This window comes from Clinocottus analis, unplaced genomic scaffold (genome assembly GCF_023055335.1).
Source record: "Clinocottus analis isolate CAN_PGR_092001 unplaced genomic scaffold, fCliAna1.0.p SCAF_12, whole genome shotgun sequence".
NCBI lineage: Eukaryota > Metazoa > Chordata > Actinopteri > Perciformes > Cottidae > Clinocottus > Clinocottus analis.
The window spans coordinates 17,528,022-17,548,631 of record NW_027175843.1 but is presented as its reverse complement, the minus strand read 5'-3'; the positions used below and the strand labels follow the sequence as shown (position 1 = coordinate 17,548,631).

At 41.5% G+C, this 20,610-nt stretch overlaps 2 protein-coding genes across 3 annotated transcripts; one reads left to right on the top strand and one right to left on the bottom strand.

The window, feature by feature from the left end:
• The first annotated feature begins 1,965 nt into the window (after positions 1-1,965).
• Positions 1,966-17,237, top strand: LOC137782766 (serine/threonine-protein kinase Nek5-like). 2 transcript variants are annotated; one of them, XM_068572374.1, is made up of 25 exons: positions 1,966-2,106; positions 2,685-2,821; positions 3,158-3,254; positions 3,348-3,445; positions 3,541-3,624; positions 4,484-4,554; positions 5,301-5,387; positions 6,962-7,016; positions 7,224-7,337; positions 8,358-8,444; positions 8,612-8,699; positions 9,945-10,057; positions 10,138-10,190; positions 10,324-10,497; positions 11,257-11,335; positions 11,509-11,619; positions 11,835-11,915; positions 12,084-12,170; positions 12,454-12,534; positions 12,768-12,893; positions 12,981-13,155; positions 13,684-13,794; positions 13,987-14,104; positions 14,516-14,781; positions 15,605-17,237. In XM_068572374.1, exons 2-25 carry the CDS (start codon positions 2,699-2,701, stop codon positions 15,628-15,630), a joined length of 2,505 nt encoding a protein of 834 aa, XP_068428475.1. In that variant the 5' UTR covers positions 1,966-2,106; positions 2,685-2,698; the 3' UTR covers positions 15,631-17,237. The 2 variants fall into 2 exon arrangements, with proteins under 2 accessions (XP_068428475.1, XP_068428474.1); XM_068572373.1 differs by lacking the exon at positions 15,605-17,237 and having other exon boundaries at positions 14,516-15,444.
• LOC137782767 (GDP-Man:Man(3)GlcNAc(2)-PP-Dol alpha-1,2-mannosyltransferase-like) lies at positions 15,721-19,908 on the bottom strand. The gene is made up of 5 exons (XM_068572375.1): positions 19,802-19,908; positions 19,419-19,640; positions 18,559-18,761; positions 17,635-18,465; positions 15,721-16,946 (listed from the first exon to the last, which is right to left on the bottom strand). Exons 1-5 carry the CDS (start codon positions 19,855-19,857, stop codon positions 16,663-16,665), a joined length of 1,596 nt encoding a protein of 531 aa, XP_068428476.1. The 5' UTR covers positions 19,858-19,908; the 3' UTR covers positions 15,721-16,662.
• Positions 19,909-20,610: the final 702 nt, after the last annotated feature.

The window sequence follows — 20,610 nt, the reverse complement described above, 5'->3', positions numbered from 1 at the left end:
GCTCTTTAATACAAACATGTAAATATAATTGTATTCAACTAAACGAAGATGTAAGTACATTTACTAAAGTACTGTACTTAAACTGTTCAAGTATTGAAATGTAATGATGCTCCGACATTCATCTGATGATAGTTTTACAGAATATGAAACATTGCATTTTTATACACAGTAATTGTACTTGCAATAAAGTTTTTTTAAATTAAATTATTTAGTTACCAGACTTGCACTAACCAACATTCTCAGACCGAAATATCTCGACGACTATCGGATGTGAATTGTCTTTAAAAATCCGTTCGGATGTCCGTGGTCTGCAGAGGAGGAATCCTACTAACTTGTGATGCTCTGTCTTTTCCTGTAGCACCACCAGCATCTTTTTAATGTTCTTTTTTTCCATTTTTATGTGGCTCAGGAGCATGATCACAAACAATGGCCCAACACATGAAGTACAACAAATATTACCTTGTTTGCGAGTTTCTTTTGGCTTATCTGCTTGCAATAATATTTAAACACAGATGGGTGGTTAAATTAATACAATAACTTTGGCCATCCTGGGATTATTTGACTTTTAAGCGTGCTAACAACTCCAATTTCGGGCAATGGAAGAGAAAACTAGTTGGACAAACTCAAAAACTTAAGACATCAAACCTTTAATTTACAAATGGTCTCAGTTTTCCAGATAAAAAAAAATGTGTGTGTTGGGTTTTAAATAAATGTAATAAGCTCTAAACCTGGTTTGTTTTTGTTTGTTTCTCCCTCCATTTCTGTTCTGCTTTGTGGTTTGGTGTGTCTGTTTCTGTTTCTGCAGCGGTAAGATTAATGAAGCTGATCGTTGAAAAGGTGAGAGGTAAAGACAGACAGACTATTAAAAATGTTTGTTAATTATCTGTCGTCCGCTATCAGGTGAGAGGAATATCAGTTTCACCTCTGTATGGTCTGATATAGGTTCATGATGTAGTTAGCCGAGCTTAGCACGACTAAAAATGTATAAATGTATTAATAAGGCAAATAGTATGCAGATGCTTACACTACATTTCCACTACTCTTTCAGATAGAGTAACATACGGTACACCATGAATAACTTCACACACACAGTGACACCACAGTCACACACATAGACACAGACACACACACTCTCTCTCACTGGATTCCTGGCATGTCATTCTGGGGTGTGATGGCTAAAATGTGACAACGGCAACACGATCTGTGACTGTGAATAAAGCACCAAACATCTGCTGTCAAACTAAGTATTTAAATTAGGAACTTGTCTTTGCAGTCGCAGTGAAGCCTCTGGTTCTGATTACAGAGTGAACGGGTGAGAGATGATGACTGCAGATAGTGACAGATCATCCCGACTGACTGAGGGGAAGGGGCAGATTCTTTTTAAAAAGGCTATTAGAGTGCAGAAGGTTTTTTAGCACCGAGGCCAGCCTTTATGTCACTGAATCGCATCTTCTCAAATTTAAGGGCCCCTTGAGGACACTTCATCGTGTGTTCTTCATTTAAGGCACAGTCACAATCCACTCCAACTTCATCCTGATGAATGTATCCGTATCATCTCTGCACTCTTGTGTGTGTTTGTGTGTTTGATTTGTTGTTTATACTTATCAAAACAAATCCAAGAAAACTTGTCAAAATGACCTGATAAGAGTGAGAACAAATGTTACAACTTACAAAGGAAGGGTTAGGCTAGCTTTAATTTTCTGGGAATCAACTAACTAGTCATCAATTAACAGGTAAATTCAGATTAATGGGACTACTATTGAAATGATATGAAACAATGGTAGTGTCAACGTTTTTATTAGCTGGCTGTTGAGTTATTTAGGGTGTATTTCAGTGATAAACTGACTTTATGTTCATGTTTATTTCATCAATATACTGGGGGGAAAGCATATTGACGACCTGAGCAGAAACAATTCCTACGACTACAACTCCCAGCATACCCTGCGTTTGCCCCTTTGCGCTTGCCGTACTTGACAAACGGCAGTTTCTTTTAGACAGTATTCAGACCGGAGATACTTCACACTTCGTTTCATTAGTTTAAAGACGTTGCCAGCGCTTTTTTTAATGAACTATGTGACTTCTCAGAACAGGACAACTCTGTAAAGGGTAAGAATATCTCTTATTATCTGCCACGAAACGGGGAAACGAGCTTTTTATTGCCGAAAACTGAACTTGTATTTGTATCGAAGCTAACTTAGTAGCCCGTGTATTCGTCTCCACGGCAACGGGCTACTTCCGCCGGAAGTTGTCACAATTTCTCAGATAATAATAATTATAAACCTCGTGTTATTTTTTTCTTCTTCTAATCTGCTCAGAGGGATATTTTGTAACCTTTAAATTCACTATTTATTTTTTTTCAAACAGCTTTCAATACTTCTGATACTGTTGCAGATTAAACTAATCTACATTATGCAAAGAAGTTAGCGTCACTTGGAGCTTCAACATGTAATGCTATACAGGAAGCACCAATGACTCATTTTTTATTCACGGTAATAATAACAATATTGTCTCACCTCCCTCAACCATCTGCTTGTAGAGCTGCAACAGTAAGTCAATTAACTGATTAGTCAATCAACAGGACATTCTGCAACTGTTCTACAGCCATTGCATTTTTTTTATAAAAGCAACAAACTTTCTCTTCTCACATTTTTGGTGTAGAAACTGTATCGTGTTCCTTGTTGCAGGTCTTCCAGGTGTTATGAACAACTATGAGGTCATCCGTCAGATCGGAGAGGGTGCGTTTGGTAAAGCCTTCCTTGTTCAACAAAAAGATGGAGGTGTAGACAGACAGTGTGTGGTCAAACAGATCAACCTCAGACAGGTAAAACCACAGTTGATATTGCACTGAATAAAATTATTTTTAGAATGTATGGTTATAAAATAACACCATAGAGAAGACTGTAAGATTATAAGACTGCAACTTCACAAGTTCACAGTCAAGAAGCTGTGATCGCTCAAAACCAACTTAATATTTGTTTAAAAAAAAGTTCCACACAGGAAATTATTCGGCATCTCAAAATATCAAATGAATCCAAAGTTTCCGAAAAACTCAAAGGTTTGTTATTCAAACCAGTTTTAAGACAGCTGTTTTGGGTTAGTGTTCATTCTCACATGTAGAGGGTCAAAGTGTTGGATTAAATGTGTGTTCACTGCTCAGATGTCAGAGAGGGAAAAGGAATCGTCCAAGAAAGAAGTGACGTTGCTGTCAAAGATGAAACACCCGAACATTGTGGCCTTCATCAGCTCCTTTCAAGGTGAGTGCAGCTCTAGAGAACACATAGTTAAGTCTAAATATACGTAATAACATAATATACTGTAGGTGCTGTTTGCTCTATGTGTTTGCATAGAGAGGGGCAGCCTTTACATAGTGATGGAGTACTGTGACGGAGGAGATCTGATGAAGAAAATAAACACACAGAGAGGAGTGTTCTTCACTGGGGAGCAGGTTAGTGGGCCTCTGGAGGGCTGAGGATGATTCTGTCATTAAATATGCAATAACTGAACTTAAACAAACACTCACAGAGTAAAACTGATCCTCAGGTCGTGGACTGGTTTGTTCAGATCTGCCTCGGCCTCAAACACATCCACGACAGGAAGATCCTTCACAGAGACATCAAAGCTCAGGTATCTGACTCACTCAATCTCACCTAATTCACTTTCAAAAGCAGCACACTCGTGTAGTCTCCACACATATTTAACTGACATTGATATGAAACAGACAAAACCAGACCAATCCTCACATTTGAGAAGTTGGAACCAGAGAATGTTTGTCATCTTTAAGTTCTCGTGACTAATGACGAAACGGCGATAATGCAATTGATCAAATCTCAACAGGTGACATTTATCTCATCAAAACAAGCCACTTACAACAGCTTTGTGCTGTTAGGAAAGTTTGGATTATCAGACTTGAAACTCTCACACAAATAAACCTCACATGAAAAAGTTTGGGACAAGAATAATACAACTGTCTTGCACTGTTTACTTTTTCACATCTTTTTGTCTGCAATGTGCCGTGTAAATATAGCTGCATATTTATATTATGAGACGTGGATCCACACTGATCACAGCTGCTGCTGGAAGCGTTTTCCAGTCACCTCTCAGGCCGACAACTGAGCCTCGTGTCCTGCAAGACTCTACCTCATGCATTCCTAGTACAACGTGTACATGGTAAACAACATCAGAGGTGAAACGTTTTAATTAACAAGCATAATCATGACAGAGTTCAGAGGATTGTGAGGCTGAACTGTGCGAAGCTCCAGCTTTGTTTGGAAACAAAGACCTTGCTGTGTGCCAAATCTCAGAATAACTGACCAGAGACTACGTCTCTGTTCACGACCATCACTATCTTTCATCAATCATGTCTGTTTACACACACACACACACACACACACACACATACACACACACACGGTATACATGCAAAGTCACTGTTTTTCTGCTGGAACACAGGCATACTTTCTTTCCTGCTCTCTCTCTGCTCCAGAATATCTTCCTAACCAACCGAGGGATGAAAGCAAAGCTAGGGGACTTTGGAATCGCAAGAATGTTGAATAAGTAAGTCAGTGTCATCTTCACACACACACACACACACACACACACACACACACACACACACACAGTGCAGCTGTTTATCCCTGAGGGCTCTGTAACACATGGAAGACCTCCAAACGAGTCATTATCATTCCACAAACTGTCGACCGGGACATGTAAACACACATGTTGTGGAAATAATGGTCAGCCTGCGGGACTGAAAACACAGGAACATATTTATATGTATTATTTCAATACTATGAAATACAATCCTTTTTAAAAAAAAATAGAGATTATATTAAGGATTCACAACTGTCTTTACTTGTAACCCGTCACAAGCAATCAGTGTCTAATTTGATCCCTTTGATGTGTTTCAGATGTATCTGAGTTGTTGTCAGTTCCACAAATGAGTAAAACTATTAATATTTCACGTAAAAACAGATGAGAGCGAAGTCCAGAAACTTAAAACAGATTTGTGGACCAAAACTTAGTTTCTTCTTCTTTCTTCTCAAACCAATCACCTCAAGACCACTCAGATTTATTTGGTGATCATTTGGAGGGGCCCCGCCCCCTAGGTCTGGAACCACTGGCCTAAACTACAGAACAATATATATAGTAGTTGAAACTAGCTTCACCCCAACCAGCCAGTGAAATGATGTTGCCCCATGTTTTTAGCTCTGTTCGCGTGTCAGGAATGGGTCAGTTAATATTTGGAATGAATAGAAGGATTGATTTTACATTTTGTGTGACTTTATGCCTGTGCTGTGCAGCACCATGGAGCTGGCCAGAACTTGTGTTGGGACACCGTACTACCTCTCCCCGGAGATCTGCGAGAATCGACCCTACAACAACAAGACGTACGGATGGAACCAGGTTTTTACTCTGCAATAAGTGACGGTGGTGGTAGTTTATACAATAAAAAACAAAAATCAGGGCCGGACTTGGACAGAAAAATCTGTAGTTCTGTACATCACCGTGAGCATAAATAATAACAGAACTGTGTCCCTTTGTTTGTTTTGGCTTGAGACTTAAATGTGAAGCTTATGTGGCTTAAATGTATGGGTATAATAAGTATAATGATGTGAGTGTGTGTACTCAATTAATCAACACTTTGATTGGGACACTTGAGAAAACTTAATGTGTGCTTAGAAAATGAATACATCATTGTTTTGCTTCCTTCAATGCACCACAAATATACACTGTAACCAATTCAGCATTTAGAAGCAGTATCCACACATTTAATTATTAAAGAACACAATATAATGCAGTTATAAGCAGATATGAGGACATTTTAAGTGTATATTAATGTACTGTTGTCCTACTTCTTCTTTCTCTTTATTAAGTTTACGTATTTGGAATTTTCAGCAGTTTCCCGAAGTTGCAGTTTGACTGTTATGAAAAAACTATATTTTCTATTTTGTTAATGTATGTTCCTGAAAATTGTCATTTAAAGAACCAACAAGGAGATTCATTTTGACTGCTTGACATTCTGATACTCGTTATAGTGTTGGCTGAAACAAACCACTCAAAGTTTCAATTGCACTGTGAATGTTTTTTTTGTGGTGTGTTTTCTGCTGCAGCTGAAGTTGTAGCGGGTTGAAGACCTCAACCTTGTGCTGGAGACAGAAACGAATGCTTCTGCAATCACACTGTTATCATCTTGTTGCTCTGTAGCACATTCACTCAGGGGGGTTCATTTTTTCCATCATGTAAACACACACACACACACACACACACACACACACACACACACACACACACACACACACACACACACTCACTCACTAACAGGAAACAGCAAATACACACATGCAAAATGATTATCTTTTTTTACCATCTCTCTCTCTCTCTCTCTCTCTCTCTCTCTCTCTCTCTCTCTCTCTCTCTCTCTCTCTCTCTCTCTCTCTCTCTCTCTTTCTGTCTCTCTCTATTTATACACATGTTCTTTTCTGCACTCTTGTTTTGATCAAAGTTACATCCTCTTTCCCACACTCACACTCACATATTTGAATTGCTCCACTTGTGAGACCCACATTTACAAAATACACACCTTCACCCAAACTTAATTCTAAACTCAATAGAAAAAGAGATAATAAATCTTGAAAACTCCAAAATGATTGAAAACATTGACACTAAAAATGTTTCTCTCGGCATCACTGTTCTGGATTTTGTACATTATGGTTTTGTTTCTGGTGTTTATGACTTTAGCTCAGGGGGACGGGTTGTAATGTCAGGCCCGGCCCCAGCTTCCTGTTTCAACACGAAATATGTTGAGTTACACAAGACGCACAAATAGTGCATCATGGTTACTTCATAAATTCAATCCCTGATTCTGGGAACACATCTGGGGGCGATAGAACAAAGCAGGGAATTATGAAATGATTAAAGTTAAATTAATGTCAGACTGTGTGCATGTGTGTCCTCTCTCCAGGGATATCTGGTCTCTGGGCTGCGTCTTGTATGAACTCTGCACCCTGAGGCATCCAGTAAGTTGCACCACACCCAGCACACACACCCACACAAACAGCTCGGCACTTACAGAGCAAATTGAGCACACAAATATTGCTGCAACTAATGATTATTTTTATTGCATATTAGTCAGCAAATAAGTATCTTGATTATTTGATTCCACTCATTCAATATCTATATGTCCATATATGTGTGTGTTGCTTTCCAACTGTCTTCTCCTGCAGTTTGAGGGCAGCAGTCTGCGGCAGCTGGTCAGTAAAATTTGCAGGGGGAGCTACAACCCGGTGCCCAGCCGCTACTCCTATGACCTTCGCCTGCTGGTCACCCAACTCTTCAAGGTCAGATGCTCTTAACACACCTTTTATCTTTACAGTGTGTGGATACGAGGTACATCAAGCATAATTTAGGCCTTCGTAACAACAGATCAGCACTTGTGACTAAACCTGGACTTGAACATTGATGACACAAATTTGAACTCACTTACATTGTGACGTGAACATCAGTGTCAGTGATTCTGCACAGATGTTACCTGAACACTGATGACTCAGACTTGCACCCTGATGTCTCAGACTTTCACCCTTATGACTCTAACTGGAACTCTGAGGACTCTGACTTGAACCCTGAGGAGGAATCTTGAACTTCAACTCCCAGCATTCCTGTCAGTGGGTGCACAGTGTAGAAGTATGTAAGTAAGTTTGTATGATTTGTCTGTAGACTTCAGAAACCATAAAGAATCGTGTTTTTCCATGGTTCAGGGTCGTCCGCCAGTTTTACAATTTGCCAGACACATTCTTCCTTCCTTTAATCCCCGGCTGAGTTCAAAGTGCAAAACAAGTACATTTGAAGAGGAAAGTGCGAACGTCAGAATGTCAGGAAACTGTTTGAGCAGCTGTTCAGGATTTCAGCCTGAGTGGCACATAAGGAAGCCTCCATTGTCTACTTTAGACATTCAGGCAGATGAAACATACTGCAGCATGAAGACTGTTGATTATTGCAGCTGCCAGCGGAAATATATAAACAGATGTTTACAGAAGCGTTTAAACAGATTTCACATCTAAACTACACGGGTCATGTTTCACATCTACGAAAATGACCTTCAATGTATAGAAAGTAAATGTCTCATAACCAAGTAAGTCATTTATAGAGATTCATATTATACAGAAAATAAGTGACACTGTTGGAAATCAATTTTGTCACTTGTGAAGAGTTTTGTTATTGGACTGCACAAATATTTATCAATTCATTAAATCATTTTAAAAGCATTTTCTGTGAATGATGCTGCTCTTCACTGTTTGTCTTCACTTTTAGTATTGACATATACGTCATATACACATAAACACACTCACATTGTTTATCAGGTCAACCCCCGGGACCGACCCTCGGTCAGCTCCGTCCTCAGGCGTCCCTTCCTGGAGAAGCACATCAGCAAACACCTGGATCCCCAGGTGAGAAAAACGATGGATGTAGTTGTATTGTAGTGGTATTTAAATGTAAAATGTATGGATTCAGTTGCTGACAATATTTGAATCTACGTGGCCATTGTTTGTTCCCATGAGTGAGGGTTCCTCTGATGTGTGTGTGTCTGTCTGTGTGTGGTTTACTGTGCGTGCAGGTGATGCAGGAGGAGTTCAGCCACACAGTGCTGCATCGAAACAGAGCTCCAGCGTCTCAGGCGGCTAAAACAAGAGCAGGAGCTGCAGGTACATTTCTCGGACACAAATGTAACGCAGATAACAACAACCGCAACAGCAGTGACAGAAACTGAATCTTAACATCTGGGGTAAGCAGTGTATTTTTGGTACCCTGCTGAAATATCATAATAAAAAAATCTTGCACGTGCATCCGCATTTGTAGAACAGCCAATAGGAACGTCCTCTCTCTTATGTGACCTTATATGACTTATATGAAGTCTAGTTTTATCTCAAATTATCATATACTGAATATGCTGTTCTCATAAGATTTGTTGAATCTGGATTCTGGCGCCACCCAGTGGTCGTTCACTGACACCAGTTCAGTCTGATTGTTGCTGCTGGCTTGGCTCCAGCTGCCGTCCTTCAACACGTCTGATAAACTGAAGGGAAACTCGATTCTGTCCTCGGTCGTGTCCCTGCTGGGCTCAGCGATGCCGATTGGACTGATTGTGATCGTGTCACATCTGGACACGCTTTGTGTTTTGGTAACATCCGATATTAAAGTCTTAAATCACAGAAGGAGTGCCTGTTTATACTTGCTGGGCTGCTTCTCAATGGTTACCTAACTCAAGTGTCTTCATCCTTCATCCCTGAACTGGCAGCTCATAGTGTCTCATTATGATGTTATTACCAATTTCGTGTCTTGCATGTCTTTTTTGTGAACTTAAAAGTGTTTATTCAATTTTTTAGCAGGTTTTTTGGGGAGGCATTTTCAAACATTTTCAGACAAAGGAACAAGAGCAGGAAGAGCAGTACTAAACAGACAACTCATGCCACCTATGGGTGCACATGTGAAATACAAGTATGCAAGCAGCCAGAGTTGTTGAGTAGTTTACTCTCCATCAATACATCATATTCTATAAGATCAGAACCACAATTCTCTAAAAAAAAAAGTGTCATGAGATAAGAAAAACAGGTCTTTTTTCAGATTTGTATTGATGTGCTTCACATCTAATCCAAGATACTTTTTTAATTGTTCATGTGGCTTAAGAGGAAGAAGAGTTTTCTCAGCATAGAGGAACATCTTCAGTTCATCAGAAAAATTCACAATCAACACATCCGGAGGCACATGTTTTTCACTAGACAGGAAGTTACTTTAACTAAAGCTATTAGATAAATGTAGTGCAGTAACAAGTACTAAAGTAAATGTACGTCACCGACAGGAGACAACATTCAAAGTTACACCATTATCTATTGATAAACAGCTTGTTTACGTGCTTTGCTTTTCTAACTTGAGACGTTCCTGTTATCCAGAGAACAAACAGAAGTCCAGAGCAGCAGAGAGGCCCGGAGCCACCGGGAAGAGACAGCCTGCCAGACCCGACTGGAAAGTCCCACTCAGAGTCTACACTCCTGCCCACTACAAAGTAATATTAATAAAAGAAAATATAATATTAATGGTCAATTTTTTCTATTCTTGTAATACTTCATTTGGTTGTGATTGCAGCCTCTTCATCAGAGAGCTGCAGACAGAGAAGCTGAAGGGCGGCAGAACCAAAGGTGAACGAGGTCGACTGTCTTACAATGAAGCTTTTTCCTCCGTGAACACAAATCTTCCTCAGCTATCAGTCATGTTGCGACTTCTCAACGAGCTTCAGAGGTGGACTTTGACCTAAAACTATTACTGATGCAGGTTTAATGAACAGAAGCCAGTCGGCCACTACCATCACCACTACGCCCAGCTGGACGCCTTTCAGAGGAGGGACAAGGAAGATGTCCTTCCTCCTCCTTTTCCTTCTCTTCCTCCTCCTCCTCAGGAGAGAGAGAAGGAGCGATGTGAAGACCACACTGTGGAACCATACCAGCTGTGAGTATTCATTTAACCAGTGCTACAACTGACAATTCTACTCTTTATTTATTAATCTGTGGATTATTTTCTCAGCTGAATTTTCCGCCAATGTCGCTTAATCCCAGGAGATGTATTCAGACATCTTATTTTGTTCGATCAGCAGTCCAAAACTCAAATATATTTAATTTACTATAAAATAAGAGAACAACAATCTTTATATTTGAGAAGCTGAACCTAAGGTTTGGCATTTTTGCTTTAAAAATGACTCCAAATATCAAAACGTAGCATTGTTCTGTTCATTAACTTATTGTTTCAGCTCAACAGAATACCACCATAATAGATTATAGGTGCATTTAGTCGGATTTTCATCTTCCAAGCAAGCTCATCAGCCATACATCTTGCTGCTTATTCACATTAATTTAAATAAATTGTTTGACATTTTGGAAAATACACTTATTTGTTTTCCTGCTACAAGTTGGATGAGAAGTTGGATGCCCCTCTTCTGTTGGTTAAGTAGGAAACTTAGCTTAGTTTACAGACTTTCCGCTATGCTAAGCTAAATATGTAGCTACTCATTTACCGTACATTCATTCCCAAAATGTTGAACGCTTTAAGTTAACAATGTTGTTTTAGCTTGTTTTTTGGAGATGATATTGTGTTTCCAACATAATTAACTTGTAAAGTGTTGTCACAATGGATTCTGGTCAAAACCAGTCACATTGTATTCTTAACAATATGAAGCGCGTCTCTGTTTCCAACCCCTCATCCGTTTGTCAGTGTGGCTGCAGCTCGTAATGAATACCTGCAGAGGAGACACGAGGCCAACCAGTACAAGCTGAGAGCAGAGCAACAGCTGGTAGCATGAAGCTCATGTCACTCACACATGCTTTTAACAAATATTAAAAACTCTACCATTGAAAAAATAAATGTAACGTCACTTTGTAGAGAATATACACAACAAAGTAACATAATAAACTGATGCCAAGCTCCACTGCAGATCTAACAGACCTTTTACTTTCTGACCATCAGGGTCTGCGTCCGTGTACAGCCGAGAGCAACAGGAAGCCCGGTGGTCAGGAGCAGGAAGTGCGACCTGAACCACAACATGAACCTCAGGACAGGAGGCAGGTGGGACAGCAGGTAGGACACACAAGAGACACACCAGTCATTAAAGTGAAGGAACAGCTCTATAGTTCCTGAGTTGAGACTTTTTTTTTGTTTTTCGATGATTTACTCAAGACTGAATGTGTTGGAGGAGGGTTGTGCTTTGCAAAACAATTCAAAATAGTCGAACAATTTTCATGCTTAAATGTGTGTTTCACAGAAAATATGGGGTGTGTGTGTGCATTGTGCAGGAGTACCTGCATCAGCTGGATCTCATCAGACAGCAGTATCACCAGGAGATGAGACAGATGAGGCTGAGAGCTGAAGTAGAGGTACACAAAAACTTCAGGTTCCAGAACAGCGGAGAGAACATTTTTATGTCTGATATTACGGAGACGTAGAGGACAGTCTGCATCCCTGCAGCGCTGTCATCCCTCCATAGAGCATGATTTTCAGCATGAATAATGAGAGTACAACATGAATATATGTTCATTTGTCAGCCTCAGCTACAACACAATCATGTAACCTTCATGGTGGAGAAGCCCAGAGACCCTGAACCTGAGCAGCAGAGAGCTCCACCTGCACAGGTGAATACTCGCAGGAAATCTCTTATTCTGAATACAATGTTTTTATGCTCCAGTCAGTAAACATGTTGGTAAGCAGCATCTACAATCCATAAATAACAGCAAAGACCTTGGTGACATTTTCCTTCGTTACTTTGAATGCCGTCTGTTTTTTTTTCCTCCCGTCATGCAGTTACTCACTAGCGATATGACATGTTTCAGAATAAACTACACGGGTCATGTTCATCACATGAGGTCTCAACAGAAGACAGATGTATTATTCTCAAATAGCATGTCCTTCCTGCAGGACATGGATGCAGCTCTGAGGCAGATCAGAGAGGAGAACACAGATCAGAGGAGAGCGCTGGAGAGAAAACACAAAGACAAGGTGACTAAACGAAAGACCAGAGCTGATCTCTTTACATGAGTTAGATCTGTCTTTGAGTTTTGGCATTACAGCTTCTAATCACGGTTGACTACCCAAAGTCACAAAGGCGGTGAGTCACACCGGCTGAATGTACATCATCGTGTGGTCCAGATTTTGTTGAAAGAGAACAGTACATTTGACAAAAAGATGAGTTTTATTGTTGTTTGCTTGTTTTGTTTATAACTTTTTTGCAGAAAGGAATCATGTTTGAGATCTGGTTAGATGAGGAAGGCATGAAAAAGAGTGCAGAGAAGGAGAAAGAGGAGGGAAGTGAGAAAAAAGAGGATACATTGGGTGATGGAAGACAAATGAAGGAGGAGGTAAGTCACAACTCTCTCTGTCTCTTCTTCACAGCTCCTTTTCTTCACTTTGACTCTTTCTCGTTCTGTTCCTGATTCTCCGATCAGGAAGTGGACCCTCTGAACCAGACGATGAGCTTCCAGGATGGAGAGGAGTTGAAGCTCAGAGATTGGTCGGATGGCAGGAGAGGGTGGAGCCAGAGGACTCCACAGACTTTGCTGGACGCACTCGCAAACATGGACGTGAACTCTGCCTCCAGCACCGCTGCCGAGGGTGAACGAGGTGCAGTACACCTGCTAAACATCTGAGAATAAACAGGCCGAAACAATTTATCAAATCATACATGTTAACTTTTAGTTATTATTAGTTAGCAATAAAAGCAGCTCATCAACTCATCTCGTCTCACTATATTTCACTGTTTACAATAGGTTTCACATATTTAAAGTTCATTTTCCTAAGTTTTCTATGCTATTCTTGTCTTCTTCTCTCAGTTTTAAGGAATATTTTTGACATTTTACAAATATTTTTATTCGCATTCTCTCTGAGAGTTAGATTTTGAGATTAGTAGCACACTTATGGCTGTGCGTCAAATACGATTCTACTGCCAGGATATGGTTAGCTTAGCTTAGCATAGCATAAAGACTGTAAAACCAAATTCACCTTAGCAGAAGTTGTGAACTCTGACTTTTTGTTCAGTTTATTGTGTCTAGTTATCACGTAGAGCTTTAAAATCACTGTGTATGAATTCTCCACCATGACAATGTGGTATGTAGGACCAAGTTTGTGTCCCGATCCCGCCCCCTCCTTTAGGTGAGGAGGCGTCCGGTCGCAGGCAGTGGGTCAACGACCCCCCCAACACCCTGCTGAACGCCCTCGCTCAGGCCGAACTCACATCATCAACTGTGGACTCAGTGAATGCAGGTCAGACTTTATGCTCTCACATCTGACTCATCAACAGTGAACACAGCAGCGGAGTGAACCCCCAGTCACTGACATGAATATTAGTGAATATCTACTAGAATGAAGAGGTGTTCAGTTAAATAATTTATCTGACAACATGGACAGACAACATGAGGTTTTATCACAAATTCTGACATACTGAACTGTGCTCAGATTTAGAGCCAGAGAAAGACACAGCAGAAGAAGAGATGAAGAAGGAGGAAGAAGAAGAGGAGTCTGATGTGGAGATGGATAAAGATCGCCTGGAGCCGAGGTCAGATGATGACGACACGTAAGTAACACTCCCGTCTGTTCGCTGCTCTCTTTACCTCTTAGTTCCTTATGAACATAATTATAGAACAACACTGTAATTAGTGTGAGCGAGCAAATGATATACTGATAGAATATCCTCTCATTTTTACACACATGCTTTAGTTGTGTATCTGCTGTGTGCATGTCTGCATGTTATCTCAGCGTGGGCTTCCTCCCACAGGCCAGAGAGATTAGTTGATGATGCTAAATTGCCCGTAAGGTGTGAATTTGGATGGACAACACATGAAAGTACAGGGGAACAAAAGTAATCTTGCTTTTTTTTTGCTGCAGTATCTGTATATGTAACTGAAGAGCATCCTGACCTTCCTCGTCATTACTTACCAACATGTTTTTAGTTGCTGATCTTTTTAATTTCCTTTTTTCTCGCCAGCAACTTTGAGGAGTCGGAGGACGAGCTGAGAGAAGCTGTGGCAGACTCCATGAGGAACCTGTTTGTGATGGACGACGCCAGTTTGGACGAGGCGGAGCGAAAAGAGGAGAGGGCGGCGGAGGATGATGTGGATGATGATGATGGTGAAGAGATGAACAAGACCCAGGTTGGACGAGAAGTGAGCGGTGAAGACTCGCGACAGACCCAAGGGGATGTTGGAGATTTCTGTGCGGACGTCGTTCCGACTGAGCCCGAAGAATGTGACGGTCAGTCCGAGCACACGACTTCAAATAAGCAGCAGCATACGACCTGAGTGCTCACGAAGATTCATTTAAAATACCAGACGGCAGTAACTAAAACACTAAATTCAGCTTTGCAAATGTTTTATGGGGGAGGAGATGCATTTGTTTGTTACATAAAGTGCAAATTGCCACTATATTGGCTGAAATAGGCTCAAGTAAAGGCAAATTAACTTGCATTTCCATCCACTACAGTTGTGTGAATATGAGTTCATTGGTTGATGGCGATAAACAGCAAGTGGAGATAATTATCCATTCATTCATATCCATATATGAAGAAGAGGACACCATCAGATGAAGTCATTAATTAAAATAGCTTTAGTCCAAGCTGAAATTATGAAAATAGGATATTTATTTTTCATGTATTAATATAAGGAAGGTTACGTTCTCCTCATCGTTTCACACAGAGCTGATGTTTGCACCTGCTGCACTATTTCGTCTAGAAAATTCATGACAAGAGAGCTTGAGGGAGAAGTTCAGCCGGTCAAGACCAAAACTAACAATGTGTTAGTTTGTTTCTCGATACTTGAGACAAAGCTTTTAGCTCTCGACTAATTGGTTCCTACTGAAGACGTAAAACTCGACACGATTATTTCAAAACAAAAATAAAAGCTCAATAATTTCCCAAAACAGTTTGTCACTGTAGTTTTTAATCAAAGAAACAGGAGGAAATCGTGTTTGATTTATTGTTGCTCTCTGCCTTTTCATAGGATTGATTGTTATTCTTCATTTTGCTGCAGAAGTTATTCTCTATTAACAGAACTGTTTGTACTTTTGCTTCTTGCCACAGGTTGGCAGCACAAACAGTTTCTATGAAGTGTTTGGCGTTTATTGCAGTATTGTTTAAGTGGAACTTCAGTTTCTCTTCTTCTTGACATGGACATACTTAAATAGTAACAATGCCTCTTTGAAATAAAGATTTTTAATGTTTCACACAGTATAATATCTTCGTGAAGTCGTTACAAACAGGAATGCAGGAAGTGAACATTTAAATTAGATATTTGGCCAACATCTTAACCCAAACTCTTTTTAAGTGCTCTGTTAACATGCACAGAAACACAAAAAAAACAAAAGTCTTCATTTTGGCAACTTCGTGAGAAAAAATATGATTAAAGATAATAATAATCTCAAACCCCTTGACATATATTTAATAATCATTCAGTAACTGGAAAACAGATGAAAACCTCATCATGAATAAATTATAAGTCAAAAGTCACACCAGAAAACATTAACAACCATCACTGGTGTCGCACACAAAGCTGTTTGGAACGTAACTTAACAAATCAAACGCCTTAAAAAGGAACATTTTTGGGAAATATGCTTCCTGGTCACATGAGAAGACTCATAAGTTAAATGTTTGTGCATCCAGTGATACATCCAGTATGTATTTATTTGGCTTAGCTTAGCACAAAGACAGAAAAATGGGGGGGAAACTGCTAGATTCCCTCGAGTAAATCTAACTTCTCACTTGGAGTGATGTGACTAAAGGTTTCCTGAAGCTCGAGTTCTTTTCTCAGCCAACGTCACATCAACATTGATCGTTTAAATGGTGACCATAATGTGACTTTTATGTTCGCACATGCAAAGTCACTGGGAATGTTTGTTTTTGTATTTATTTTTTGCGTTATTGCAGCGGATAAGAAAGACAGGTTTATCTGTTGGTGTCCACCAGGAAGGTAACAATGTCGGCTCCGTTTTCTATTATTTTAAATGAGGACCGAGACACTATGTCGCACGCGGCGTCGGAAGCTTAGCTTGTTTTAAACATGGATCTGACTCCCTGTTTCACCCCACATATCCTCCACAAGTCCTGGTCCCTACTGGACTCCGGGCCTCGTCTGTTCCTCTTCATAGCTCCAGCTGTCGCATCAGAGACTCCATGGCAGCGAGGAAACAAGCCTCAAACTCTTGGTCAGAGAATCGCTCCACGGAGCGTCGGGCGTTGTGTCGGATCTCCAGTCTGGCCGACGGAGACAGCGCCAAGATGGCTTCCATGGCAGCGGCGTAGCTGTCCTCGCTGTCGGCCAGGAAGCCCGTCTGCCCGCCCTCGTACGGCACCACGATGTCCAGCTTCGGACCTCCAGACTTATGAGCAAGGACGATGGTGCCTGCAGCCATACACTCCACCACACCTGGAGACAGACAGAGACCGAGAGACACAAACATGGTCAGAAATAGGGAATGGGTCCAGTAGATATTTTGGTGAAAGACAAACTTAAGTAAAAGAAAGCAACTATCAAATTAGTAAACATCTGTAACCTTTCAAAGATGAACACTTAAGAATTTGTCCTGTATTATAATATTGTTTAAATGGCTAACAGTAACATGTAACATTTTTAAATGGAGTAAGTTAACATGCAACAATATTTAGGGTGTAATGTTTAGTGTGCTAAACAACATCAATGTAGGATACATCATGTACAGTCATATATATATATATATATATATATATATATATATATATATATATAGTTTGTTTTTTTTTCTTCAAAAGTCTGTTTTTACTTCACAACACCATTTTCCCAGTTTTCATAATTTCCCTTTTTCCAAACGTCAATGGATTATTTCATGTCACACGTGTGACGTAGAAACCTGAAGCCGTCTCGTGTTGAACTTATGCATCGTCATACATTCTGGACTTTTCAATGACGGAGGAGAAGGAGATAATCATTAAAAAAAAAAAAGTGTTGTATCTCTTAAAAACATGTTCGGGGAGACCTTCAAAGCAACTAAGGAATAAATTAACAATAAAGTGTAGTTTTTTTAAATACTATGTTCAGTGAAATTGTTTGTGGGTTGTGCGTGGTGCGTTGTCCTCACCGATACCAAAGTGTTCGTTCCACATGGTGTGCAGACCAATAGTGGCGTCCACCAGCTCTCTCTTCAGCTCCTCGAAGGGCACGTTGAGCTTGAAGTCGACGCGGTCGGTCACACCCAGCTCCTGGCAGAGGCCCCGCAGCATCAGCACCCGCTCCTCATCCTCCTGGTTCCTGCATCCGCCAATCAGCACGAGCCGCAGAGACTCCCGCCCCCCAGGCTGCTCCTTTTTCCCGTCCAGCAGTTTGTGAAATGCCCGAATCTGCAGACGGTGGTCCTTCTCTGGTCGGAACTGACCCACCGACACGATGGAGTGGCACTTCCTGTCCCCACCTCCTTCCTCTTCACTTACCAGCTCCGGTCCGAGCTCCTCCCAGCCCTCCTCCCCTTCCTCTTTATCTTCCTCCTCCTCCTTCGCAGCCTCCTCCACCTCCTCCAGCGGGTGGTCCAGGAAGGCCCTGACATCGCAGGGCGGGTAGACGGTGCTGGTGCGGCTCGGGGAGCGCCACAGAGACAGGATGTGTCCCAGCGTCCAGGTGGAGTTCACCATGACGACGTCGCTGCAGGAGCCGACCATGCCGTACAGCAGGGCAAAGTAGCAGTAGTAAACCACCTTGACTGCGCTCAGCACGGGGTTTCCGGAGATGAAGTCGGCGTTGTTGAACCTGGGGTTCCTCTCCGTGATCACAGACAGCATGTCGGTGCTGACGGTGGGATAGTGAACGTAGCTCGCCGCCTTGCAGCCTCCCAGGTAACGGAAGATGGGCAGGGTGAAGGCGTAGCCCATCGAGTCCACGTACAGGTCGGGGACGAAGGCCGCCAGCGCCTCCCAGCCTGCAACCATCACACAGCGTTAGTGTACTTTTCACTCACAACGTCCATTTAAAACTAATGCACTACAAGTCACGGGTTGCGCCGCGGCCTTACCGAGGATCATGGAGCCGACGCTCTGACCCAGCAGGGTGAAGTGTGGGTAAAAACTGGCCTCCACCAGGGAGCGGTTCTGCAGGAAGATGAAGGTGGGAGGACGAGGCAGCGTGATGTTGAAACGCTGTCGGGCTCCTTCCAGAATCTGCGGGCCGGTCACACCCTGGTCTCCAGTGTAGACCACGAAGGAGATGCCGGGGTATCTGCAGAGATGAGAGGAAAACATGAAATCAGTTCCTGGTTTTCGTCTTTCCACCAACCTGCTGCTGTGGTTTCATCCCCTTAAAACACGAGAGCATTAGTGAGATCCAGTTCTGGCTCGTGTTGGGTTCTTTGACACCAAACTGGGGAAAACATATCTTTATGAAGCTTGAACTGAAACTATTTGTGAATTAATGTATATGTATAATGTGTTAAATATAAGATACACCAAATTACAGGTTTTAGCTATATTTATCATGTCATATTTGATAGTAAACTGAATATTTACAAAGTACAAAATCTCTGGGGAATTGTGACGAGTATTTTTCACCATATTTAAACTATTTTCTAGTAAATAAAAATAAATCAATCAATAACTCTATATATGTTTAACAACTATTGCTACAGAATTAAGATCTCATTTAATTAATCTCATTACGTATATATATATATAAAAATCTCAAGAACCCACTGAGGTGCCTTCAAGTACCCCCATTTGAGAACCACCTTTCTATATAATGTGAGATCATAGTTTGTGTGTAGACTATATGTTATATTAGTAATCTTAATCAGTTTATAACTAAAGATAGAGTGTAAAGAAACCACATGCTGTCCACACAGTGTCAACAGGTGCAGTCCGGCAGCAGAGTCCCCTGTACCGGTTCATGAGAGTCCTCAGGGCGCACCAGAGGACCCGCTCCCCGCCTCCTCCGGCGTTGCAGTACGGGTGGAAGAAAGCCACCGCGGGGCCGCCGTCCTGAGCCCGGCGGGCCTTGCGGCGGCCCCGCAGCCACATCCGGGCCCCCAGCAGGAGCAGCACCAGGATGAGGGTCAGGACCAGGCTGAGGTAGACGCAGGGCACGACCAGGGACCACAACAACCTGCAGGGGAAGGGGAGGAGGGAAGTAAGGGAGGGGAGGGGAGACGCGACAACGCCGAGGCCGTAAACCACCGAACTTTACCGAACTTTACCGAAAAGACGTATTACTTTGAGACGAGCCCCTTACGAATGAAGCGGGAAAGCTCGTGAGGAGAAGCTTACCTCATTAAATCGCAGTAACACAGAGAGAAGTGATGGTGGTGTTCGTGTCCTTCCATTTTGACAACACACAACACTTGACGTCACAATCCCGGAAGCGTCGGTCAGCTGACCGCGCTGCCACTCTGCGATTGGCTCAGCGTTTATTGTTTACTTGCGCGTCATCGACACGTGACATTTCTCCGATTATTTATTAATTTAAAACACGCGTTTAATGTAAAATAAACGCCAAACGAATACAATAACAAAATTGGAAAATAACTTGTCAAATAAACATTTGAACACCGTCACACAGGACTTCCGGGTTTTAAGACAGTTACCTCTGTTTGCCATCTGGAGGAGCAATGTTCAATGCTGCTCAGTGTAGTTTTTAGTGGAACAACACGTGTCACAAAGCACAGTTACTCCACTCCTGGACTTTAGCCGCGTGTTGGATTCAGTTGTAGGCGTTTGAGACAAAGTTAGAAAACTGAAAACATCTGAAAAAAAACTTTTTGGGGGGAAATCTTTCAACTCTCTGAAATCATCTGAATTTATAGCAGACTCAGTTTCCAAACACAAATCATAAGCCAAGTTCATCTCGCTGGTTCATCTCGCTGAACCACTAAGTTGAAGAGTTGAAACAATGGCTGTAATTTTTCTTTTTCTGTTTGACACAGAATTTTTATAAAAGGATCACTTACCGTACTTTTCATGATTTTTTTTAATACAAAAGCTTGCTGCTGATGTGACATCCTCATCATGTGAGCATATTGCAGTTGACAGATTTGTAGTTCCTTGTTTAAACCGAATGAAAAATCCCCACGTACTGG